This window comes from Rhipicephalus sanguineus, chromosome 6, assembly GCF_013339695.2.
Source record: "Rhipicephalus sanguineus isolate Rsan-2018 chromosome 6, BIME_Rsan_1.4, whole genome shotgun sequence".
Classification (NCBI taxonomy): domain Eukaryota; kingdom Metazoa; phylum Arthropoda; class Arachnida; order Ixodida; family Ixodidae; genus Rhipicephalus; species Rhipicephalus sanguineus.
This window is the reverse complement of record NC_051181.1, coordinates 19,469,462-19,489,690: the sequence shown is the minus strand read 5'-3', so window position 1 is coordinate 19,489,690 and position 20,229 is coordinate 19,469,462. Positions and strand designations below refer to the sequence as shown.

The window sequence follows — 20,229 nt, the reverse complement described above, 5'->3', positions numbered from 1 at the left end:
TAGATAGTAGGGGTGAGCCCGGCAAAGGTCTCAGGTCAGAGCCAAGTATGGGTTGGCATAACTTAGCAAGAAAGGAAGGCTCAAGTTCCTTTGAAAGTGATGTCGCTATCCAGAAAGGTGCAAAAGATTGCATACTTAGTGAAGCACATACAGAAAGAGGGAGTCCTAGTGTAAGGGTGATAGATGTCCCCACGGAGACTGTTTTCGAAGTCTGTGGGGCGACATTTAGTGAAGACGCAGATTCTTCAGTTATACCGACTGCAACAGAAAGATGCAACATAGCTCTGCGCGAAAGCAGTGCAGGAAGCAAGTCGGTCGCCGCAGAGTCCTGTGTAGCACAGGCTGCGGTAGTGGATGGGACGGATATGGTCGAGAACCATATAAGTAAGCCTCCCAAAAAGAGAGCGGGAGTAACGTCTCGAGTAAATGCACAACCGATTTGTGTGGGAGAATTAAAGCAGAGTGCAGATGCAATGGTCGACAAATGGAGAACAGAGTCGAAAGCTCCGTCAGCACAATGTGATTACAAGGTCCGGCAAGATGACGCAGATGGAGGAGTCAGTAGTGTTGGAGAACAAGACGCTGCACTGGTACAAAGTGATCCCCAAGAGAGTAATATTTCACGAGTTATTTGCTCTCGGAGCAGTAGAGAAGCCGACTTGGACTCTATGGCGTCTTGGGGAGCACCAGTGATTTCTTTTAAAGTTTCTGGACCTTTAGAAGCTAACGGGCCGAGGCAAAGCATTCTCGTGAAGGAAGCCGTCATTCGGACGCTCCTGCACTGGTGCGCTATGAGACAACGCTTCCGACTGGAATGCAGACATTCCTCCGTTGACGCTAGCATTTTGGTGCTTGAGAATTCAATGCTTCACAGGTTTAGGTACAGACGAGCGTACGGTGGAAAATTAATCCAAGGGCGTCAGTTTCTTTTCTCGAGCCAGGTGATCAGGGCTGTTCGGCTTGTTTGGGACGCTATAACTTGAGCGTCGAGTTTGAAAACCGGTTGCTCCTTTTGGATTTTGGATTGCGGACCACCGAGGTGTACTTCGATCTTGTAAATATTTGTTTATGAACTTGCATGCCATGCGAAGTGTGACGTGATGTATAGTTTTTCGCATGACGGTGTAAATGTGTAAAAAATGTGTGGTCTACTCAACAAGTTGATTTTGTGTGTGGTAACTTTCAAGATTGATTAGGTGTCTTAGGTTAAGACAGTGAAGTGCACTGCGTTGAATATGTGTAGTATGTGGCCAAACGCGCATTCATCGACAGTTTTTTTTAGAAAAAAAAAACTTTTCGAAAGGGGGACTTATTGTGATGAGTGAAGTGCGCGTTTCGAAAAGGGCGCGAGAGTGACCAAAGCCGTCGGCGCAAGAAAAGAAAAGACGACGGCTGAATGTGCGTACGCGAGTTCTCGGGGCGGCAAATGAAAGAAGAAGATGTGCGAACAGGGCGCGTGAAGTTACGCAAGACGAATTTGTCCAATGGGGATCTTCCACGCGAGTCAGAAGAAGAGAGCCACGGGTGCAAACAGAAGAGCGAGCAGACGGGGCTGAGACGTGGCGAGGAGAAGAACGTCCAATTGTCACGAGGCTGTTAAATAACCAATATGCTCTCGTGTAGGTTCATGTGAATGTAAGCCGATGTCAAAACCGACATCGAGAAAGGGGACACGAGACCATTTGCGCCCAAAGAAAAGAACAACACTCAGTATATTTAAACAAACGGAAAAAGAGAGAAATTGATAGAAAATGGAACAAAACATGAAAGAGATAGAAAAGGTTAACAGGACAGTGGGCCGCTTAATAAACAGTAACAATGCATAGATGTAAGTTCAGAAGGAAAAGACCGTTCACCGTTCCGTACATGTAGCCCCACAGAAGAGACGCAGTAGTGCAGGCGGCGATGCTGGAAGGTGCGGCTGGGACGCTCTCAGGCTGGGCTTGGATGAAGGCGCCGCTCGGAGGGACAGTGGCGTCGGGCGAATCGCGGTCAGCGACCTTTCGGCGTTCGTCCACCGACGCTTGGAGAGGGAGCAGGAGACGTAGGCGTGCCTGGCCAACGCCAGACGTTGAGAAGAGGCCTGGCCAACGCCAGACGATGGAACCTTGGGTCTGTGTCCAGGTGGGAGCCCGCAGCGGCCTCGACGCAGGAACCTGCTGGCTGCCACTCCCGCGCCCTGGTCACGTTCTTCTCCTCGCCACGTCTCAGCCCCGTCTGCTCGCTCTTCTGTTTGCACCCGTGGCTCTCTTCTTCTGACTCGCGTGGAAGATCCCCATTGGACAAATTCGTCTTGCGTAACTTCACGCGCCCTGTTCGCACATCTTCTTCTTTCATTTGCCGCCCCGAGAACTCGCGTACGCACATTCAGCCGTCGTCTTTTCTTTTCTTGCGCCGACGGCTTTGGTCACTCTCGCGCCCTTTTCGAAACGCGCACTTCACTCATCACAGTCAGAAAACCAGACATTATAGTGCAGCACATGACTTGGAATTCACAATTAATTTTCAAAGTCAGCTAGAGATCGCTCACTCTTCTCTCAACAAATGATGTTATAATGCAAAATGATCGCATCGTTAATACAAAGTCCACAGCCCTTGGCTAATTTAAGCATCTTGAGCAGCATATTACCGAAGCCTCTGCGGGATGCTGTGACGAGCCAGCGCTGCACTCTGTAGTGTTAGAATTACACACAGCATAGCATTACACGAGCGCTCGCAGTCATACTGAAAGTAAGATGCGTATCCAAAGAAAAGAAAGGGCTTAAGGTCATGACGCACACTGACACATCCGCACCCCCCGTCCACGTAGCTCTCAGCGGGCTCACTGGTATGTAAGGAGATAGCGCTTATTAAAGCATGCGACAAATCCCTGTAACTCTGCTCGTACTTGACAGATTCTGAAAATGTTTGCGGCAGTCAGTTCGTGAGGCAATAAACGCCTTTAATGTAGTCATTTGATGATTATTTGAAAGAGCATTGCAGGGCCACTTTAAATGAAATACTGTAGCATGAATGCGAGATTCCTTTGAGGTATATAATCAGTTGTGTTATTGCTATGTTGGCAATGCTAATGTGCCTACTTATTTTGTTTATGTATGACACGTGAGGTGTGTTAAAGAAAGTCCCCCCCCCCATGTAAACCAATGAAGGCCTCCTTCGTTAGAGGGAACATTTGTGCATTTTTTTCCACTTTCAGAGATTGGGAGTTCCTAAACCACTAGTACTTAGCACTGCTTCAAAAGCAGTCCCAAGCAGTAGGGTGACAGCTCATAGCTTCCTTGATAGAAAGTGCATCGCTTAAATTATGGTGTGAATTGTTTGATAACTCTGTAGCCTAAGTGCTAACACAATTTCAAATAACTATCCCAGGGACCCTTAACCCTTTGAGGAGAATGGGATGAATCTGTCCCACTTTTTCTTCATCAGTAAAAGCTTCCTCCGCCACTGCACATCGTTATCAGCGCTATGATTTTCTGCTGCCGTGGGTAAGAAACGTTTAGGAAACCAAGAAAAAATATTTCACGTATTTACAGTACGTGGTGTCGGTGATACATTGAGTTTAAATTCATTTTGCTTTGTAGAAGTCTTCTACGATTGTTGTTCCAATGCATGCAAGATAGCCAAAGCTCTAGATTTGTGGTATTTTTCTCCTTTTCTGAATTTCGAGAGAAGTAGTTCTGGCATGAACCTATAGACTTTGTTTCAAAATTGGAGCAGTATATCGGCCAATAATCTTGTCGAAGCATACTCGAACGACAAATGAAGCAATTTCTTGCGAAACCTGACTATAAAACAGGCCCCCATAAATGCTTTTCCAAGTTTTTTCGGCACTGTTACTTTGCAAGACACGTTTTCTGGCGGAAAAGGAACTGAAATTCCTTTTTGTCATTTTTTACGACTATGGTACCAGTGGCAATGAGTCCAAAAGCTGTGACTCGGACGTTCCTGAAATTGAGAGGCAAAAGAAAATACAGTAGAACCCCGCTGTTACGTTCCTTTCTGATGCATTTTTCTGGCTGTTACGTCGTTTTCTGCCGGTCCCGGCGAAGCTCCCATAGGGTACAATGTATTAGGAACCCCGCTGTTACGTCGTAACTGTGGGACCGTTCCCGTGTGATACGTCGCGAAGTGCGCTTCGAGCCGACCGAGTGAGTACATAAGAGAGCGGCCATGGTGACTTTTCACGCAGCTTGGCCTAGTTTGACCGTAACATTAGCCGCATGAGAGGCACAAGCGACAGATACTTTCGGTTGACACAAACAAAAGCATAGCCTTCGAGATCCGTATTGCAAAGATGGCGTCTATGACGTAGGTGCTCGCTAAAGCAAGGCCTTCGAGATTGGCATTTACTTATAACAAAAGCATAGCCTATGAGATTTGTAATGCAAACATGGCGTCTATGACGTAATTACTTGCGAAAGCAAGGCCTCCGAGATAGGCATTTACTTGTGCCATCGCGTTGGCATTTATTTGTTGGAGCTGTTCAAGCTGGTTGGAGTTCACGTGGTCGTGGTTCGCTGTTGGACGCGCTGGTAGTGCTTGCGTGTGCTTATTATAGTTCTTTCAAACCCTGCAGCTGTTGGTTACAGCTGTTAATACATTTCTGTGGACGACGCCGTCCCCAGCTCCGCGTTTCGTTCTGTCGACTAGACCGTGGCTGAGTGCGCCAATGTGTGCACCAGGGACGAAATTTAGGAGTTGGGGGAGCCGCTTTCGGGGGTATTTCTACTTTTGCGAGGCGTTTGACCGTTTACTACAAGCCACGGTGGTCCGACACTATGCCAATGGTCCTACAGTATCGCTCGGCGACACCGACGCAACCGGCGACAATCTCACGAAGGTATCGCCATAAGCGATCGCTTGTCAAGTGTAGGCTGTGGTGGCACTAGATTTATGAAAAGGATGTGAGACTGCAGGTGCTCGAAAAACTTTTCGTGCTGCTCGGACATGAGTAAAAGCACCAGGCAATGTTACACGGTTTTTTCATGCGTAAGCATTGAAATAAAATTCTGTACCACTAAATATTTTGTCGTTTTTCCTGTTTTTCGGCTCTTGCGTTTCCCGTCTCTTACGTTCATTTCCTACGGTCCCTTCAAAAACGTATCAGCGGGGTTTCACTGTAATGACGAGATCGATACTCTAGAAAATGAGGAAGTGAAAGAGAACATGAATATCCAAGATTGAAGAGAAAAGCCTCAGGCATGGATGGAGTTCATGAATGTATTGACAGGATTCAGTGACGCCACATTGATGTGGTTTGCGTGGATTCACAGCCGTAAGTTTATATATGGGTGGAAAGTCGGGCGTAACTGAGGTGCTCGTCCTCATCTACGCCGACAGAAGAGACACAAAGGAGCTGAAATGGTCGGTGTATGCGAAGTAGTCCGATAGAGCTGCTGGCACAGCATAACAGATGCAAGTGCACATTTTGTACCACAGCCAGAAATGAGTTGTGCCAGAGCTTTTTTCTTTTTTGCACAGTTTATGAAGCGTCCCCCTGTACCACTTACTTCGAGCCTTTTCGTGCGAGAAATTTAGCTAAAGGATTGAAGCTTGGTGCGCTCATGAGGCAATGGGGCAGGTGTTGTCGCACTTTTTCAAAGCCCCATCATGGGTGAATGGGACACATACGTCCCACTTTTTTCTCGTAAACTAATGGTCGTATTTCTATGTAGGTTATTTGGATATTCCGCAGGCATATTTCTTGTTATCATGTGAAAAATATAGATGAACCCACAAAGGGTTAAGTAACTTGGGTCAGGCAAAATAGGGGCTCAAAGCATTTTGATGATTTTGGCAAGTAAGTTCCATCATTAGTAAACATACATGGGTGAATCAAGTGCCGCTTTGTCAGTGAGTAACTGAAAAACCAATTTAAGCTGCTATTTTCTTATGCGACATCCAAGTGACAGATTATTGTTATATCTCGTTATCATATTTACTCTATAGCAATGCGACCACGATTGTAACGTGAAGTATGACTTTTCAGTGTATTCCCAGGAAAAAAAATAAATCCGCGAATGCAGTGCATCACTGCACGGCAGAAAAACGGTAATATTATGAGATATCACAGCCACATTAGTGCACTTGTTCGTAGTCTTCAGAGGTTAAGTGCTCAGTTGAAGTTATCCTTGCTACTAGCCATTTCCCAGATGACACCATCCTTGGTTCCTCTTGAAGCCTCATCTGCTTTTCTGTCCACCCTTGGGTTATGATTCGTTGATAGCCAGCCATTTCGGAGCGATCATAATTTTCTAGCTCTTCTGCCATCAATATGGCTTTTTTGTTTGAAGTGGGCATCATACCGCGTGCTACGTGTAGCCGTTGTTCCAAACAGAACGAGCAAACACAAATTCCTGGTCAAAATCAGCATCACACGCTACTAATCTGGCACGTGCTGGAAGAACGCTGAAAAAAAAAATTTTGCCTTGTTATTGATTCAGATTTGAATGGGTGTTTACACAGTGCCAATATGTATTGTGAAACTGGTTAAACTGAAGATTTACATTCAAATTGTGTGCACCATTTTTTTTTTTCAGGTTACAATTTGATTGTAACATGAGGGTCAACTTCGAGTGCCAAAAAATAAACTAAAAACTCGCATCCATTTAGTCGATATTTATTGAAGATAAATTTAATCACTTTCCTATATACTCCATTTATCATGTTATTTGCTTTGTTAATGCTAATCAAGATGAGGTTGTCTAATCTATTTTTGGAGACTTATTTGATGATGGCTCATGAAACCATGCCAGCACATCTTCCATAGCACTGGAAGATGCCGCTTTTAAATTCATCAATGAACATTGCATCTATCCGTAAGTGTAATTGTAAAACTCAGATTACTTTCGTTTTTTTTTTTTCATGTCAAGTTTTCTGTCCGCTAGACAGTCACCCTATGGCGTTGATCATTGATTCACACCTGTCAATGATAAATAGTTTGAAGTTTGCACACACGTGTGTCTTCTATTGTCTTTTGTGCAAGAGCATAGTGGAGTAAACAGAAGGTACTATTTATAGTGAAGAAAATGAAAGCCTTTATTCCTTAGTTTCCTCTAGACCTGTGGTATCCTTACGCCATTATGACAACACAACTTTCTGACAGTGTATTTTCACTCATTCAACTCATTTATATACAGCAGATGGCTATAAAAAGTTCTCTCGGTTGAGTGTTTGAGTAATTAGCTCCTTTACGATACAGTATAATTCTTTGAGGCAAACATTAATTTCTCTTAAGCCGACACCGCTGAAGACATTATAGAGACAGCCGTCGTAAGAAGCTGGTGTTGCCTTTTCACGTGTACCACATCTGTTCAAGGGCTGTGTCACTACACCTGTGTCACTTGTCGCAGCTTCAAGATGCTCAAATGGTGGGCACAGTCCTTCCTGGTGGGCATTCCACGTGTGCTGTGTGGCTTCCGGGACGACAACGGCGTTGTAGGCACCCTCGAAGAGCTCGATGTCCGCGAGATGACCCACAGGGCCAAGGTTGGTGATAATTTATGAATTTGAGCTTGTTTTGTGCTTTTTCTCTTGAATGAATGTTAGATGAAGTTCTAAACAAAATATGCATTGATAGCAAAGCTCAGAGCCTTCCTTTACGGGTTACCTGATAGTGAGAGAATGCAAGATTTTACAGACAAGTTTCTGCGGCAGGCAAAGTGTTACATATATGTGACTTGTTGGTGGCGCCACCTAGACCAAGCGACTCATACCTGATATGGAATAAAGAGTAGTAGGGCAGAGGCAGGCTCTCGGCAGTTCACCACCAGCTAGTATGGCTATGCATTTCTTTCGTGCCAGTTATCCGCTTAGAATTTAACATTGGCGACGAGATAAAAACTCTACCAATTGTTACATGCCAAAGGACGGCTCACTCGAACCTTTCGACCCAGACAGTGGTCCCTGTCAAGAATGCAGCAACTCTTTGTGGCGAACGATGTGCCAGACACCAAGCAACGTGCAGTGTTCCTCAGGAGCTGCGAGTCGCGCACCTACTCAATTCTGCGCAGCCTTCTTGCATCCAAAACGCCGACTCAAACTACTCTCGACAACTGTTTGAAGACGTTGAGCAACCATTTTATGCCGAAGCCGTCGATAACGGTCAGCCGATTCAAGTTCAGTAGTCACGTTCGTGAAGAAGGTGAATCGGTCAGTGACTTTGTTGCCGCCCTCAAGAAACTCTGAGAACATTGCGAATTCAACACTTTCCTGAAGGACTGGCTGTGTGACTGTATCGTATGTGGCATAAAGGACGCGCAAATGCAAACTCGTCTTCTCGAAGAGCCTAACCTCGCACTTGAAACTGCGGTATCAACTGCTTTCGCCATGGGGTCTGCTAGGCGGGACGCGTCTCAACTCTGCGTGACGGAAGAGGTCGTTTCTACAAATGCAAATGCACTCATGATGTCTGATAGCACCTGAGTTGCTACCGATGTGGCGACGCCCACTACACCACGGAGTGTCCGCACATTCGCAAAACTTGCAGTTACTGCAAGAAGTTTGGTCACCTAGCAAGGGTGTGCCAGTCGAGATTTCCTTTTTTGTTAAGATGCACCAACTCGCCCAACAACAAGCTCTTCTAAACGACAATACTTCCTAGTCATTGTAGACACCTACTCAAAATGGGTTGAGGTAATTCCCGTGTCATCACCATCTTCTGACGCAACGATAAACAGTCTTCGAGCAGTTCTTGCGACTCATGGCATTCCTGACATTATAGTGTCAGATAATGGCACAGCGTTCACTGGTTTAAAGTTTCAGCAGTTTTTGCAGAGAAACCGAATCAGAGGCATCAGAGTGCCACCCTACCATCTTGCATCAAATGGTGCATCCGGACGGGTTGTTCGGTTGGTAAAGAACGAGCTAAAGAAGACGGCATCTGGTGAGTTCCAGACTCGGATTAACCGAATGCCGTTCCAGTACAGGACACCACCTCCCAGCCCCACTGGCAGAACCCCAGCAGAGCCACTTATGGGCAGGATACTTTGAACACCACTCAAAGCTTTGTGTCCCGACCCTCAAAGTGATGTTGTGTTGAAGCAGCTGAAGCAGAAACTACACCAGGATAAGGGAGCACGCCATGCTCAGTTGCCACTACCAGGTTCGCACATCCTTGTAAAGAACTCCAGACCGGGCCCTTCTTGGCTGCCAGCTATCGTTATTAATCCAACAAGTTCATCATCCGTGCAGCTGGAACTCACTGACGGGTCTAACAGCAATTGGCATGGTGACCACCTCAGACTGGATGACCATCCTCAGCCCCCTTACTCTGGTTGACCTGGAAGAATGCAAACAAGGCAGCTATCTCCTAATGCAGAGACTGAACAAGTTAGCAGATCTCCAGTGGATACTGAAGAGACGCCAGTGTCCATGGCGCCATAACCTGCACCAGAGACACCACCTCAGGCCACTGCTGCTCCACCGGTACTCCGCAGATCTCAACGAGTCAGGGAGCAAGTGACGGATGTCTCAGAAAGAAAGCCTCTTAATTGCTGAAACATTCATCCTGGTCCGGCGATCGAACCTGGGCCCAACGCCTTTCCGAGGCGTTTGCTCTACCAATTGAGCTAACCAGGAAGCTAGCAACTGGTAGCGCTAGGGCGAATTCAACAACCCGAAGCACATCGACACACATTGGTACCCCTTCCACCACCTTTTGCAGAAGAAGAAGAACAACAACAAAACTTTATTTGAGGGAAGGAGTAGAAAAGGGGGTACTCAGGAGCATGTTGGTTGGGGCCCCAAGTCCAGGGCCCCACTGGCTTGCGCCGCTCGCCTAACTTGACTCAGAAGCGCTAATTGCACCTCTGGGTCAGAGCTGGCAAGTTGTGCCTCCCACTGCTCCGAATTTTCTACAATGTTGTACCCTAAAAATGAGTTTGCTGGCTTTCGGTCACACCCCCAAGAGATGTGATATAAAGTTGGCAAACCAAGGACAAGCGTCACGGTACAACGTGGGATATATTTTACTGAGCCGCAATAAATTTGAAGACTTGTGGAGATCCGTAGTGTCTTCTCCTTCAAGCGATTTATGGGGGGCACTATATTTTTGCCGTGTGCTCCGCTGGTAAGCGAGAATACTGATGTGCACTGGTAGTGTAGATTGACCAAAAAAGTGATTTCATTTATAAAGAATTATGGCAGCTTTGCACTAGTGGTGCCAAGGCTGAAGAAAGAGTGCAGCTGGGCGGCCTTGCTTGTTTCTCTTTATTTTACAGCGAAAGCTGTTATGAGATCACAACAACGGCCGTAGTTATCCGTCGCCGCTGCCCGTAACCGCCATTGCGCGAAATAACAAGATGGAACGGGGTTCGAACCTGGGCCCTCTGCATGGGAGCCCAGTGTTTTCTACCTCAGAGCCATGCCAGTTCTTGAAACTGCTTTGCAAAAAGACCCTATACAGGCTTCATGTCGGGAAGGAACCACATTAACATATGTAATATACACTTATACCTCGATATAACAAACATGGATATAACGAATTATCGGTTAGAACGAAGCAAAGGAAGAATAGTCTTGTCAGACATACAGTGTTACAAATAAACGTTTATAACGAATTTTCGGATATAACGAAGTTATTTTCGTGACAGATGTGACTTTTTAAATGCGAAGCATTTCTTAGCGAACCTTTGACACTTTGAGCATTTCTATCTATCTGTCTGTCTGTCTGTCTGTCTGTCTGTCTGTCTGTCTGTCTGTCTGTCTGTCTGTCTGTCTGTCTGTCTGTCTGTCTGTCTGTCTGTCTGTCTGTCTGTCTGTCTGTCTATCTAGCCGCCTACGTCTCGGTGCTCTCATGATCGCCTCCTTAACTTGGTGTAGGCCGAAATTGTCATGGGAGGGTAAAAGGATTTCAGGAATACAGTAAAAGCTCGTTAATTCAACACCCGTTAATTCGGAAATTCGGATAATTCGGACGGCTCTATTGGTCCCGGCCAAAGTGCATGTTAATCTATGGGACCAAACCTTTCGTTAATTCGTCAGAATTGGGCTCTGCACCGCTTAATTCGGACAAATTCTGACGGCTGCCGCTACACAAATGTGTGGTAAAGCAGCGCTGGCACCACTGGGGCGAAACCGAAACTTGAGTGACATCGCCATCATCATCAACTAGTGGGGGCGATCGCAGCGTCACCGAACGTCGGAGTCTTCTTTCTTCGCTCCACTGCACTGCGCCTCCGACGCCATTTTCCCTTGTGTTGTGTCGGCACCAGCTCTTCTTGCGGAGTTCTTGTTTTTTCCCGTTGTGACCGTGTTTACATGTGAGGCCCGACCATGCGGCAGTAGCCGACGGTGGCATCGACGAGGTGTCAGCCGAGTCCACCGACGGTGACTGCCCGACCTTCGATGCTGTCCTTCCCACAGATATGACCCTTCAGGACTACATCACGATTGATGATTGTGTCGCCACGACTGGTCTCCTGCCCGATCAAGAAATTATTAATGATGTCGCGACCTCATCGCACCTCACGGGAAGTCTCGGAGGCGCTTTTGATATTAGAGGGCGTTTGCCTGAGCACTTCCGACAGTTTGCGTGCTGTTGGCCATTTGGAAAAGTTAAGAAAAATTGTAATGTAAGCCGGAATCTGCGTGAAAACGCAGACGACCATTACAAAATACTTCAGAAAATAAAGGTATGCTTGTCCAACTTGATTTTAATGTTGTTTTCCTGTTCATTCGTTAATTCGGCATTCGGTTAATTCGGACATTTTTTTCCGGTCCCGTGAAATCCGAATTAACGAGCTTTTACTGTATAACTGTCAGGTCATGACATGAATAACATGGAAATTCTGTCGCCTACGTCGTCAAACCCTTTCCTCCAGACACGTGTGGCACATACACGTTCACCATGGGCTGCGATGTACGGGTATGCGCCACAGGTGACTGACAATTTGTCTACTCAGGAACGGCGAGAACAGACATTGGTAATTTAAATGAGAGAGCGTTAAGAAAAGCGACATCGGCAGCGTTGACCCGACGAATGGAAAGAATAAGAATCCCAGCAGGAATCAAACCCAAGCATTCTGCATGGCATTCAGGTATTCTACCACAGAGCCACGCCAGGTCTATAAACTGGTTTGGAAAAGCAGCCTTGCAGGCGTAATGTCGGTGCAACGTCAATTGTGGTTATGGTGCTGGCGATTTAATTTTACAAGAAAGCAATAAACGCTACATATGTACTCCTACAATACGATCGTCACATCAGATTAACGTCCGTGGTTCCAGTGCTGGCACCGCTTTTATAGCAGTCTAATAAACATTACATTTTTATTCCTATGATTCATCAAGCTATAATGAAGCATTGCTCGACCCCGGTGGAATACATTAAAGGGACACTAAAGAGAAACAACGAATTGGTTTGGATTGAAAAAGTGTGTTCGGAGAACTCTTGTGTCGTTTATTTCACCACCATAAGTTTATTATTAGAGGAGAAAACCAAGTTCAAAGTTTCATTTTTAAATTTCGCACTGAACTTTGTAATTCATGACGTAAAAACTTCAAAGAGCATTTAACGTATTTTGGCGCCACTGGCTCGACGAAATTTCCACAAACTCGTTATGTCAAGTCTCTGGCCCCCTCAGAGGACAATGTACTTCGATTTAACCGATTAGGAACTACGTAGGCCCAAGCAGGCGTCGTCAAAAATATGTGACGTCACGGCAAATGGCGCGGGAATTCCAAGGTGGCGTCGCCACCTGTATTTTCTTTTTGCGCGTTTTCTCGCTTATTAAGCGTCTTCTCGCAGCAAGCGTGGTGTTTTTGGTATCGTGGAAAACTACTTTACTAACGCGAGAAAAATCGTTTTGCTCTTTAGTGTCCCTTCAACGAAAGTTACGTGTGATATTCACATGGTGGCACCATAAAGTGCACTTAGTTTCGATAATACTGACGTATCTACTGTAACGTGAGGTCTGCCGTTACGTCGCACCGTAAGTTACCCTTGAAACGCCAGTGTTGTCGACCTGCCTGGTAAGCCCACGATGCGCGCATAGCTACTGCACATACAAAAACACATCGTTCCATCTCGTAAAGCTTGGCTCAAAGCCATAAAGTACAGCACAGAAGCACTCGCTGACTGCTTCGCATGAAACCGATACCCACAACGCGTGGGGTCTGCCGAATTTTTTATAGTGAGGTTTGAGTGTAGCGTGGTAGAAAAGAACAACCAGGCGTCGCACAACGTGAATTCTGTAATCAGGCATCACACAATGCGAATTGCGCAGCAAGTGGGTTGTTGAATGCTTCCAACCCATTACAAAGGGCTCTGCCATAATTCTTCATCGTCATCAGGCACAGCATCAACAAAGTGCACATATATTATCTTTTGTGTAACGCCTTTAGACACTACATTTTGCTGTTTTAGTATATTTTGCATTTCTATGTTCGTGTGTTCACTTACATCTGTAATAATCAGTATTTCACCTACGTATATTTAACTCTTTTTTTGTACATGCTGTATTGCCCCCCTTACAAAATGCCCCACGAGGGCGCTGTAAGGTACTCATGAATAAATAATGCCTTACAGGTGTTTAGCGGGTACCACGGTTCTCAGAATGACAAAAAATTGCATAGTGGCTGCTTCCCTACTTCACAAAAATTATGATGATTTATAGCGTAGTGGGTTCCTCGCAAGTGCACTTCTATTTGGTTGCCAAGGAAGCCCATAAGGCTCTCATGATCCATTTCCTGAGGGCCTCAATAAAGTTCTTTCTCTCTCTCTCACGTTAACATATGTTATATAGCGTGGTAGGGGAGTGAAATAATGACTGGGTGTCTCACAATGCAAATTACATAACATCATTAAATGCAGCGCAAAAAACGCCGACACAGAAAAGGAGCACACACACAAAACGCTAACTATCAACTCAGATTTATTGAAGAACACACACACATATATGCCCATGAAAACAAACACGTGATCCCGAACAAAAAGAAAAGAGGAGATTTAGTGATTGGCAATGAGGTAATCTAATTCGATAGTATGCAACAGTATTGATGTCCTTGCGACACATGTTTCACCAAATTTGCTGATAAGAAATGCCTCTTCAAACTGTCGCTCAGTCTTTTCTTTTAATCTTACGAGCACAGTTGCTTCTGTCAGCTCAGGCACGCAGGTCCACTCAAAGAGGCCCTGTGGTCAAATAGTCAATATATTTAAACAGCGCTCCATCTGCCCGACATAGTAGCAATTTTCACAGACGTGTAGTTGGTGCCTCGCTTCTCCGCAGAATGACAAATAATGGCCTAGTGGGTGCTTCCCAACTTCACAAAAATTATGATTTATGGTGTAATGGGTACCTTGCTAGTGTACTTGTATTAGTAGCCCCAAGAGAGTTTATAACAGGCTCTAGAGATGCCGCTGTGACTGGGCTGCACTTTCCGCGCAAGCCTCGTGTTTTCTTTCTTTCTTCTCTTTCTTTCTATTTCTCTATGTGCTTCTTTTTCACTCTTTCTTACAATACTCTCTCTCTGTTTATCGCTTTCTTTTTATCTTTTTCTCTACCTCTGTGCTTCTGTTTTTTCTATGTGTTTCTTTCTCTGTCTATCTTCCTTTCTATCTCTTTATTCCCTTTATTTCACTGTTTTTTCTTCCCCCCTCTTTCTGTCGGTTCCTTGCTCCACTCGCACCTGCTGTACATGGCAGTGGGGCTTGCCCACTTCCTGTGGCACGCCTGAGGAGCTTTGCACGACAGAGCCCAAGCTAAACAGCTTCTCTGGGGAGAGAAGGAAGAGAGAACATTCTGCTCCATGATGATGATAGCTTTTTTTACAACGGAGCACAAGTTACCGACAGCCTAAACAGCTTCGCCATTAAAAATAATACACACTCTGAGGAGTGAGACTGTGCATTGGCAAGCACATAGCAGGGCTCAAAGTCATTTAAAAATCACGCCAAAAACCATACCTCCCGACGAAGGTGAGGGTTTGTTGACAGGTTCTTTTCCCTAATTCTTTCAGTATATATGTATTTTTTATACTGAACGTGGCTAGATCAGTTCAAGATATTCATTTCCTACCATTTTCATTATTTTCATTGCGAAATTTTTCCTACTGGGGATGTTTTTGTAGCGTAGTCATTGGTTTATGTCATGAGCACTTTCCGCACATGATTTTAAACATACAAGTATGTTTTTTTCTCATGATCATCAGTTTTTTGAAAATTTTCCAAACTTGATGTTTTTTTTTTTTTTTTTTTGAAAACTATCCAACCGATTGCACTGAAATTTTCTCATATTATACTTGAATTCCTTCCAAATAGTCTGAACCTAAAACTTTGAGAAACTTTGCGAGTTATAATTAAAAGAAATAAGATTAAATGAAAAGTCGGTCTTACAGCACAGGGCAAGTGAGGACAATATTTTTTTTCCTTGTGAGATAAATGTAGAAAGAGGTTTCTATAGCTAGAGATTAATGCCACTACCATGTGGAATTAGCACACCAACGTTCACGGTCATACTGTGTTTCGTTTTTGAGAAAAGGTGCATTTAAATTTACAGCGCAGTTTAAAATTTAGCACTCAAATACAAAAAAAAAGTAAGAAAGGCTACAGGGTCAACATTAAAAAACTGAAAGTTTGAAACCTTCTTATTGAACACGCAAAATTTCACAATAAAATAGGGAACAGTTCCTGAAATATAAAGCTGAAACCAAGATGACCTGATTACCCTTCATCTTGAGAAGCTTTTAGCACAAACTAAGACAGGGAGGGAACAACACCAGCGCTACTATCAACTGAAGGCTTTATTGGGCCAGAAGAAAACATATATACTCGGACTACGTCACTCGCGGCACATGCGCACGGTCAGCGGTGCAAACCAAGGCACTATCTCTCCATACCTATTGTTAACCTATTGTTTTGTTACATGTGCCTCAAACCTTGTATACTGCATTCCATTAAGTTGTGGACGGACGTATGTGGGGCAGACGGGTCGCTGCCTTAACATACGTTTAAGGGAGCACCTCTCGTCTTTAAAAGGAAAGCCGCTCACGCACTTAGCAATGCATTCTGCGCAGTGTGGATGCGAAGCATGCTTTGGTGACACGGTCAACTTATTTAAGCACCGTGATCGCACCACGCGAGAACTGGCAGAGGCTTATCACATACACATTAGGGGATCATCTTGCATCAGTCACCCGTCAGTAACGATTTCTAACAAAGAAGTTTCGCTCCTAAAGGAAAGGGGTTAACAATAGGTACGGAGAGATAGTGCCTTGGTTTGCACCGTTGACCGTGCGCATGTGCCGCGAGTGACGTAGTCCGAGTATATATATGTTTTCTTCTGGCCTAATAAAGCCTTCAGTTGATAGTAGCGCTGGTGTTGTTCCCTCCCTCTGTGTCCCTGTCTTATTTTGCGCTAAAAGCTTCTCAAGATGAATATGTACCAACTAGCTCGACTTTCGGTCTTACTTCTGATTACCCTACCATACCTCCTTAACATGTCATTTGCAACGTATAAGAACGAAATTGGTCCATAAGTTGGGTACGTTCCATCCTCACAGTATGCGTAGTGTATGCATAGATAATGGAAACTAATATTATTGTACCTGCATAGTTCCATTCAAACAGCACGAAGCACGAAAAGACTGCATGCCTGCCGGAAGCTGTTTCCCATGCTTTCTCATTCTTCATACAAGACTGGAATGAGCTTCCCTTAAACCCAGTGTTTTAATTCAGCTCAATCTTCCTCATCATCTGAGCCCCGACCTCTCCTTACAGCAATTGGAGGTGTCATTAATGAATTGATAAATATGTGTGAGCTAGTGGCTCGCTACATGGCTCAGGAAGCCAGACTTTACTGGCTACTAACAATGATTGTTTACATTCTCCGAAGATTCTGCTTAATTATTCCCTATGCTCAATTGGTGCTGGTAATACTAAAATTGCGAACACTAGGATGTCAACGTCATCTTGTAATAATTGTCAAGATGGCTGATCAATATTCGATAAACATTTGGAAAGTGTTCTATGTTTATGACGCCCAGCACAAGCGGAACACGGGCGAGAAAAAGAAACGACGACACAGGTGCTGCATACTTTCCAACTTGCCTGAAGTATTTTCCAACCCTGTTCTACGTTTCATTCAACTTGCTTCTGGTAATAGTAATTGAGTGGGTCTCAGCAATCATCATTTGTACAACTCTGTTGTATACAGAATTTAACGAGTGATAATTTGAACCGTTTGGCAGGTATGGTAGCGCTGTGTGCACAACATTGTTCTGAAGCTAAGAACTTTTTAAAGAGAGAAAAAGAAAGAGCAGGCTGATGCAGTGTGGTGATGAGTCCGAATGTCATGAACCTGGTGAGGTAGCAGCAGTAGGCGACGAGAACAAAAGTGATGCATACTACAAGAAGGAATCCGGACACCAACGAAAATGATTTAAAGGGGTACTGGCACCAATTTTCAAAGCTGAGTTTACTCCGTCTTACAATTCTCCTGTATACAAAGATGGCTGGGAGCGAGTGTGAAGTAGAGATGGTAAAATCGATGAACGATTAATTGATTAAGAGTATACCGCAAAACGGTTAATTGTCATCGATGTCCGCCTTTAATTTAATCGAATTAATGAATTGAAACTGATCGATACAGCACCCTCCACCTCCAACACCGCCCCTCGGCTCGAGCGCATGGTTGCGAGGCGAGCGATGCCAATACACAGAAGTCGAGTGCCTCTCCTCTTTATCACTACAGCACATACAGTCGAGCCCACATATAACGGCCCCACTTAAAACGAACGATGCCCACGTGACCGTGGAAATATACATTATCTCTATGGCGCAAAATCGCACTTACAACGAACGTCTCCGAGCCCTGCCGATCGGTTACAGCGAACGAAGTCGGCGCTCTGGCAACTTCCCGGGACACTACTTTCGATCACTGATAAGCCATTGGCAAGGTGCCCATAGATTCCTATTGTTAACCCTGCCTCCGCTGCCGTCTAGTTGTAGCTCTCCCCAACCGTTGTTTTGTTATGCACCCCTTCGTCCTTTGTCCCGCATCCCCACCAACTTCGACAATTCGCGATTCATTCCGCGTGCATGCTCACTGAGCGTGAACGGCCCTAAATTTTTCTGACACCCGCACAGCCGGTGCAGGCTACTCTTCCAAGCAGGCTACCTGAACTACCCTCCCTCTCAGCTCCTTCGCCAGTCTCCACTAAAGTCCCTAGATTTTTCCCTTCTACCTAAGTACCGACAACTGCCTTCTCTCCCGGCTTTCTCTCTCGCGCAGCTGGCGTCTGCCGCCATTTTCTTCCTAACTTAGAAGATTTACAAAGCCACGTACGTCTAAGTATACATTAGCCACGCATCTTTCAGCGGACAATATGCTAACGCAATGCGCCTTTCTTTTCTAGTGAGCGGGGGACACGTTTCACCAGGTGTTTGAAAAGTGTTAGAAAGAACATGGCTATCAAAAACGAGCGTTAGCCAATGAGATTCGTCGGGGACGCTTCGATGGTTGTCGGTACTTAAGGAAGAAGAGGGAAAAATCTAGGGACTTTAGTCTCCGCCGCTCTGCGGCGCTGCCGCATCCGGCTTTTTTTTTTTTTTTTTTGCTAGAAACGAGCCCAGAGAAGTTACACGTGCTTGCTTGTCTTATCACACGTGCACGTCTTGCTCACTGTTGGTGTTCGCGTAGCGTGCGGTCAGAATGGCGGACGGTGGCACGAAGCGAAAAGCGCTGGACATTGCTACCAAGCGAGCCATTTTAGCAGAGCTCTCTCAAGGTGTGAAAAACTGCGAGTTGGTTAAAAAGTACGGCGTAAGCAAGTCAATTATATTGACGATCCTGAAAAACAAGGACAAGATCATCATTGCCGATGCCAACTCGACTGACAGAAAGCGTCTGCGAAGGGCCGCCTACGCGGACGTGGAGGACGCGCTACTGAAATGATACGTCGACGCGCGGGCTCGGAACATTCCGGTAAGCAGTCCTCTGATGCTGGCCAAAGTGAAAGACTTTGCATTCCTGTTGGGCTTTCCCGACTTCTGCCCCGGAAATGGCTGGCTGCATCGGTTCAAGGTGCGTCATGGCATTGTTTTCAAATCGATAGTTGGTGAGGCAGCCTCGGCAAGCGACCAAGATGTTGCCTCATGGCTTGAAACAAATCGAGACACCATTTTAAGCTATGCGGAGCGAGACATCTATAACGCAGATGAAACTGCATTATTCTATCAGATGCTGCCAGAAAAAACTCACGCCATGAAAGGTGACACGTGTGCTGGCGGCAAACACAGTAAAGTGCGCATCACAGCACTTTTGTGCACGAATATGGATGGCAGTGACCGGCGCGTGCCCTTTTTAATCGGGATGTCGAAGAAGCCGCGTTGCTTCCGGGGCTATGTGCCTGTGTGTTACAGGCATAATGCGAAATCGTGGATGACGTGCGATTTATTCGTAGAGTGGCTGAGCGAATTTGACCGCGACATGCACAAGCAGGGCAGGCGCGTGCTGCTCGTGGTCAACAACTGCTCCGCGCACCACGTACAAGCTTCTCTGATGGCAGTGACCCTGCTTTTCCTGCCGCCCAACACAACGTCTAAAGTGCAACCGCTTGACTTGGGCATCATTCGCGCGCTTAAGAGTTATTATAGGTGCCGCGTTGTGGAGCACTTGCTCATAGCTGTTGACTGCCCGGCAGCCAACCTGCCGCTTCGGGTGACTTTGTACTCAGCTTTGGAGATGCTGTAGGCATCGTGGATGGAGGTGACGGCTACATGCATGCAAAACTGTTTCCGCAAGGCCGGCTTCGTTGACGTCGGACCCGATGCCGAGCCTGAAGCTCTCGAAGAGGACCGATCCGGCGGCGATTTGTGGCAGCGCGTCGTCGACTCCGACATGGGAGAGCGGGACACCTGCTGGGAGGACTTCGTTACGGCTGATGATGATGCCGACACTGCGGAACCGTGCACGGATGAGGGCATAGTGAATGAAGTGCACGGCAAGAGCGATTCGGAGGAATCGGATGACGACGACGACGAAACTTCGGAGCCAGCGCCCACAAGCGTGCCTGTAGCAATTGGCTGCATAGATAGCCTAAGGCAGCTTGTATATGCCAAGGGCCTCGGCGAAGAACATGCTGCCGCCTTAAATAAACTCGAGACTGTACTTATCACATCTGCGCTGTCGAAACAGACGTGCATCACGGACTTTTTCGCAAAAAAAAAACAAATTTTTGGTTTTCACTTGCAACTTTTTTAAAGCTGTGTTTGATTTACTACGAACTTCG

The 20,229-nt window shown here is 45.8% G+C and overlaps 1 protein-coding gene across 3 annotated transcripts in view; it reads left to right on the top strand.

The window, feature by feature from the left end:
* LOC119395646 (decapping and exoribonuclease protein) overlaps window positions 1–20,229 on the top strand; it is a 149,794-nt gene that overhangs the window by 58,304 nt on the left and 71,261 nt on the right. For all 3 annotated transcript variants that reach the window (XR_007416478.1, XM_037662628.2, XM_037662627.2), the window contains exon 4: window positions 7,353–7,488. Coding sequence is in view for 2 of the 3 variants with exons in the window: in XM_037662628.2 (XP_037518556.1) it covers window positions 7,353–7,488 (136 nt within the window). In the remaining variant the exon portion in view is untranslated. The remainder of the gene's footprint in view (window positions 1–7,352; window positions 7,489–20,229) is intronic.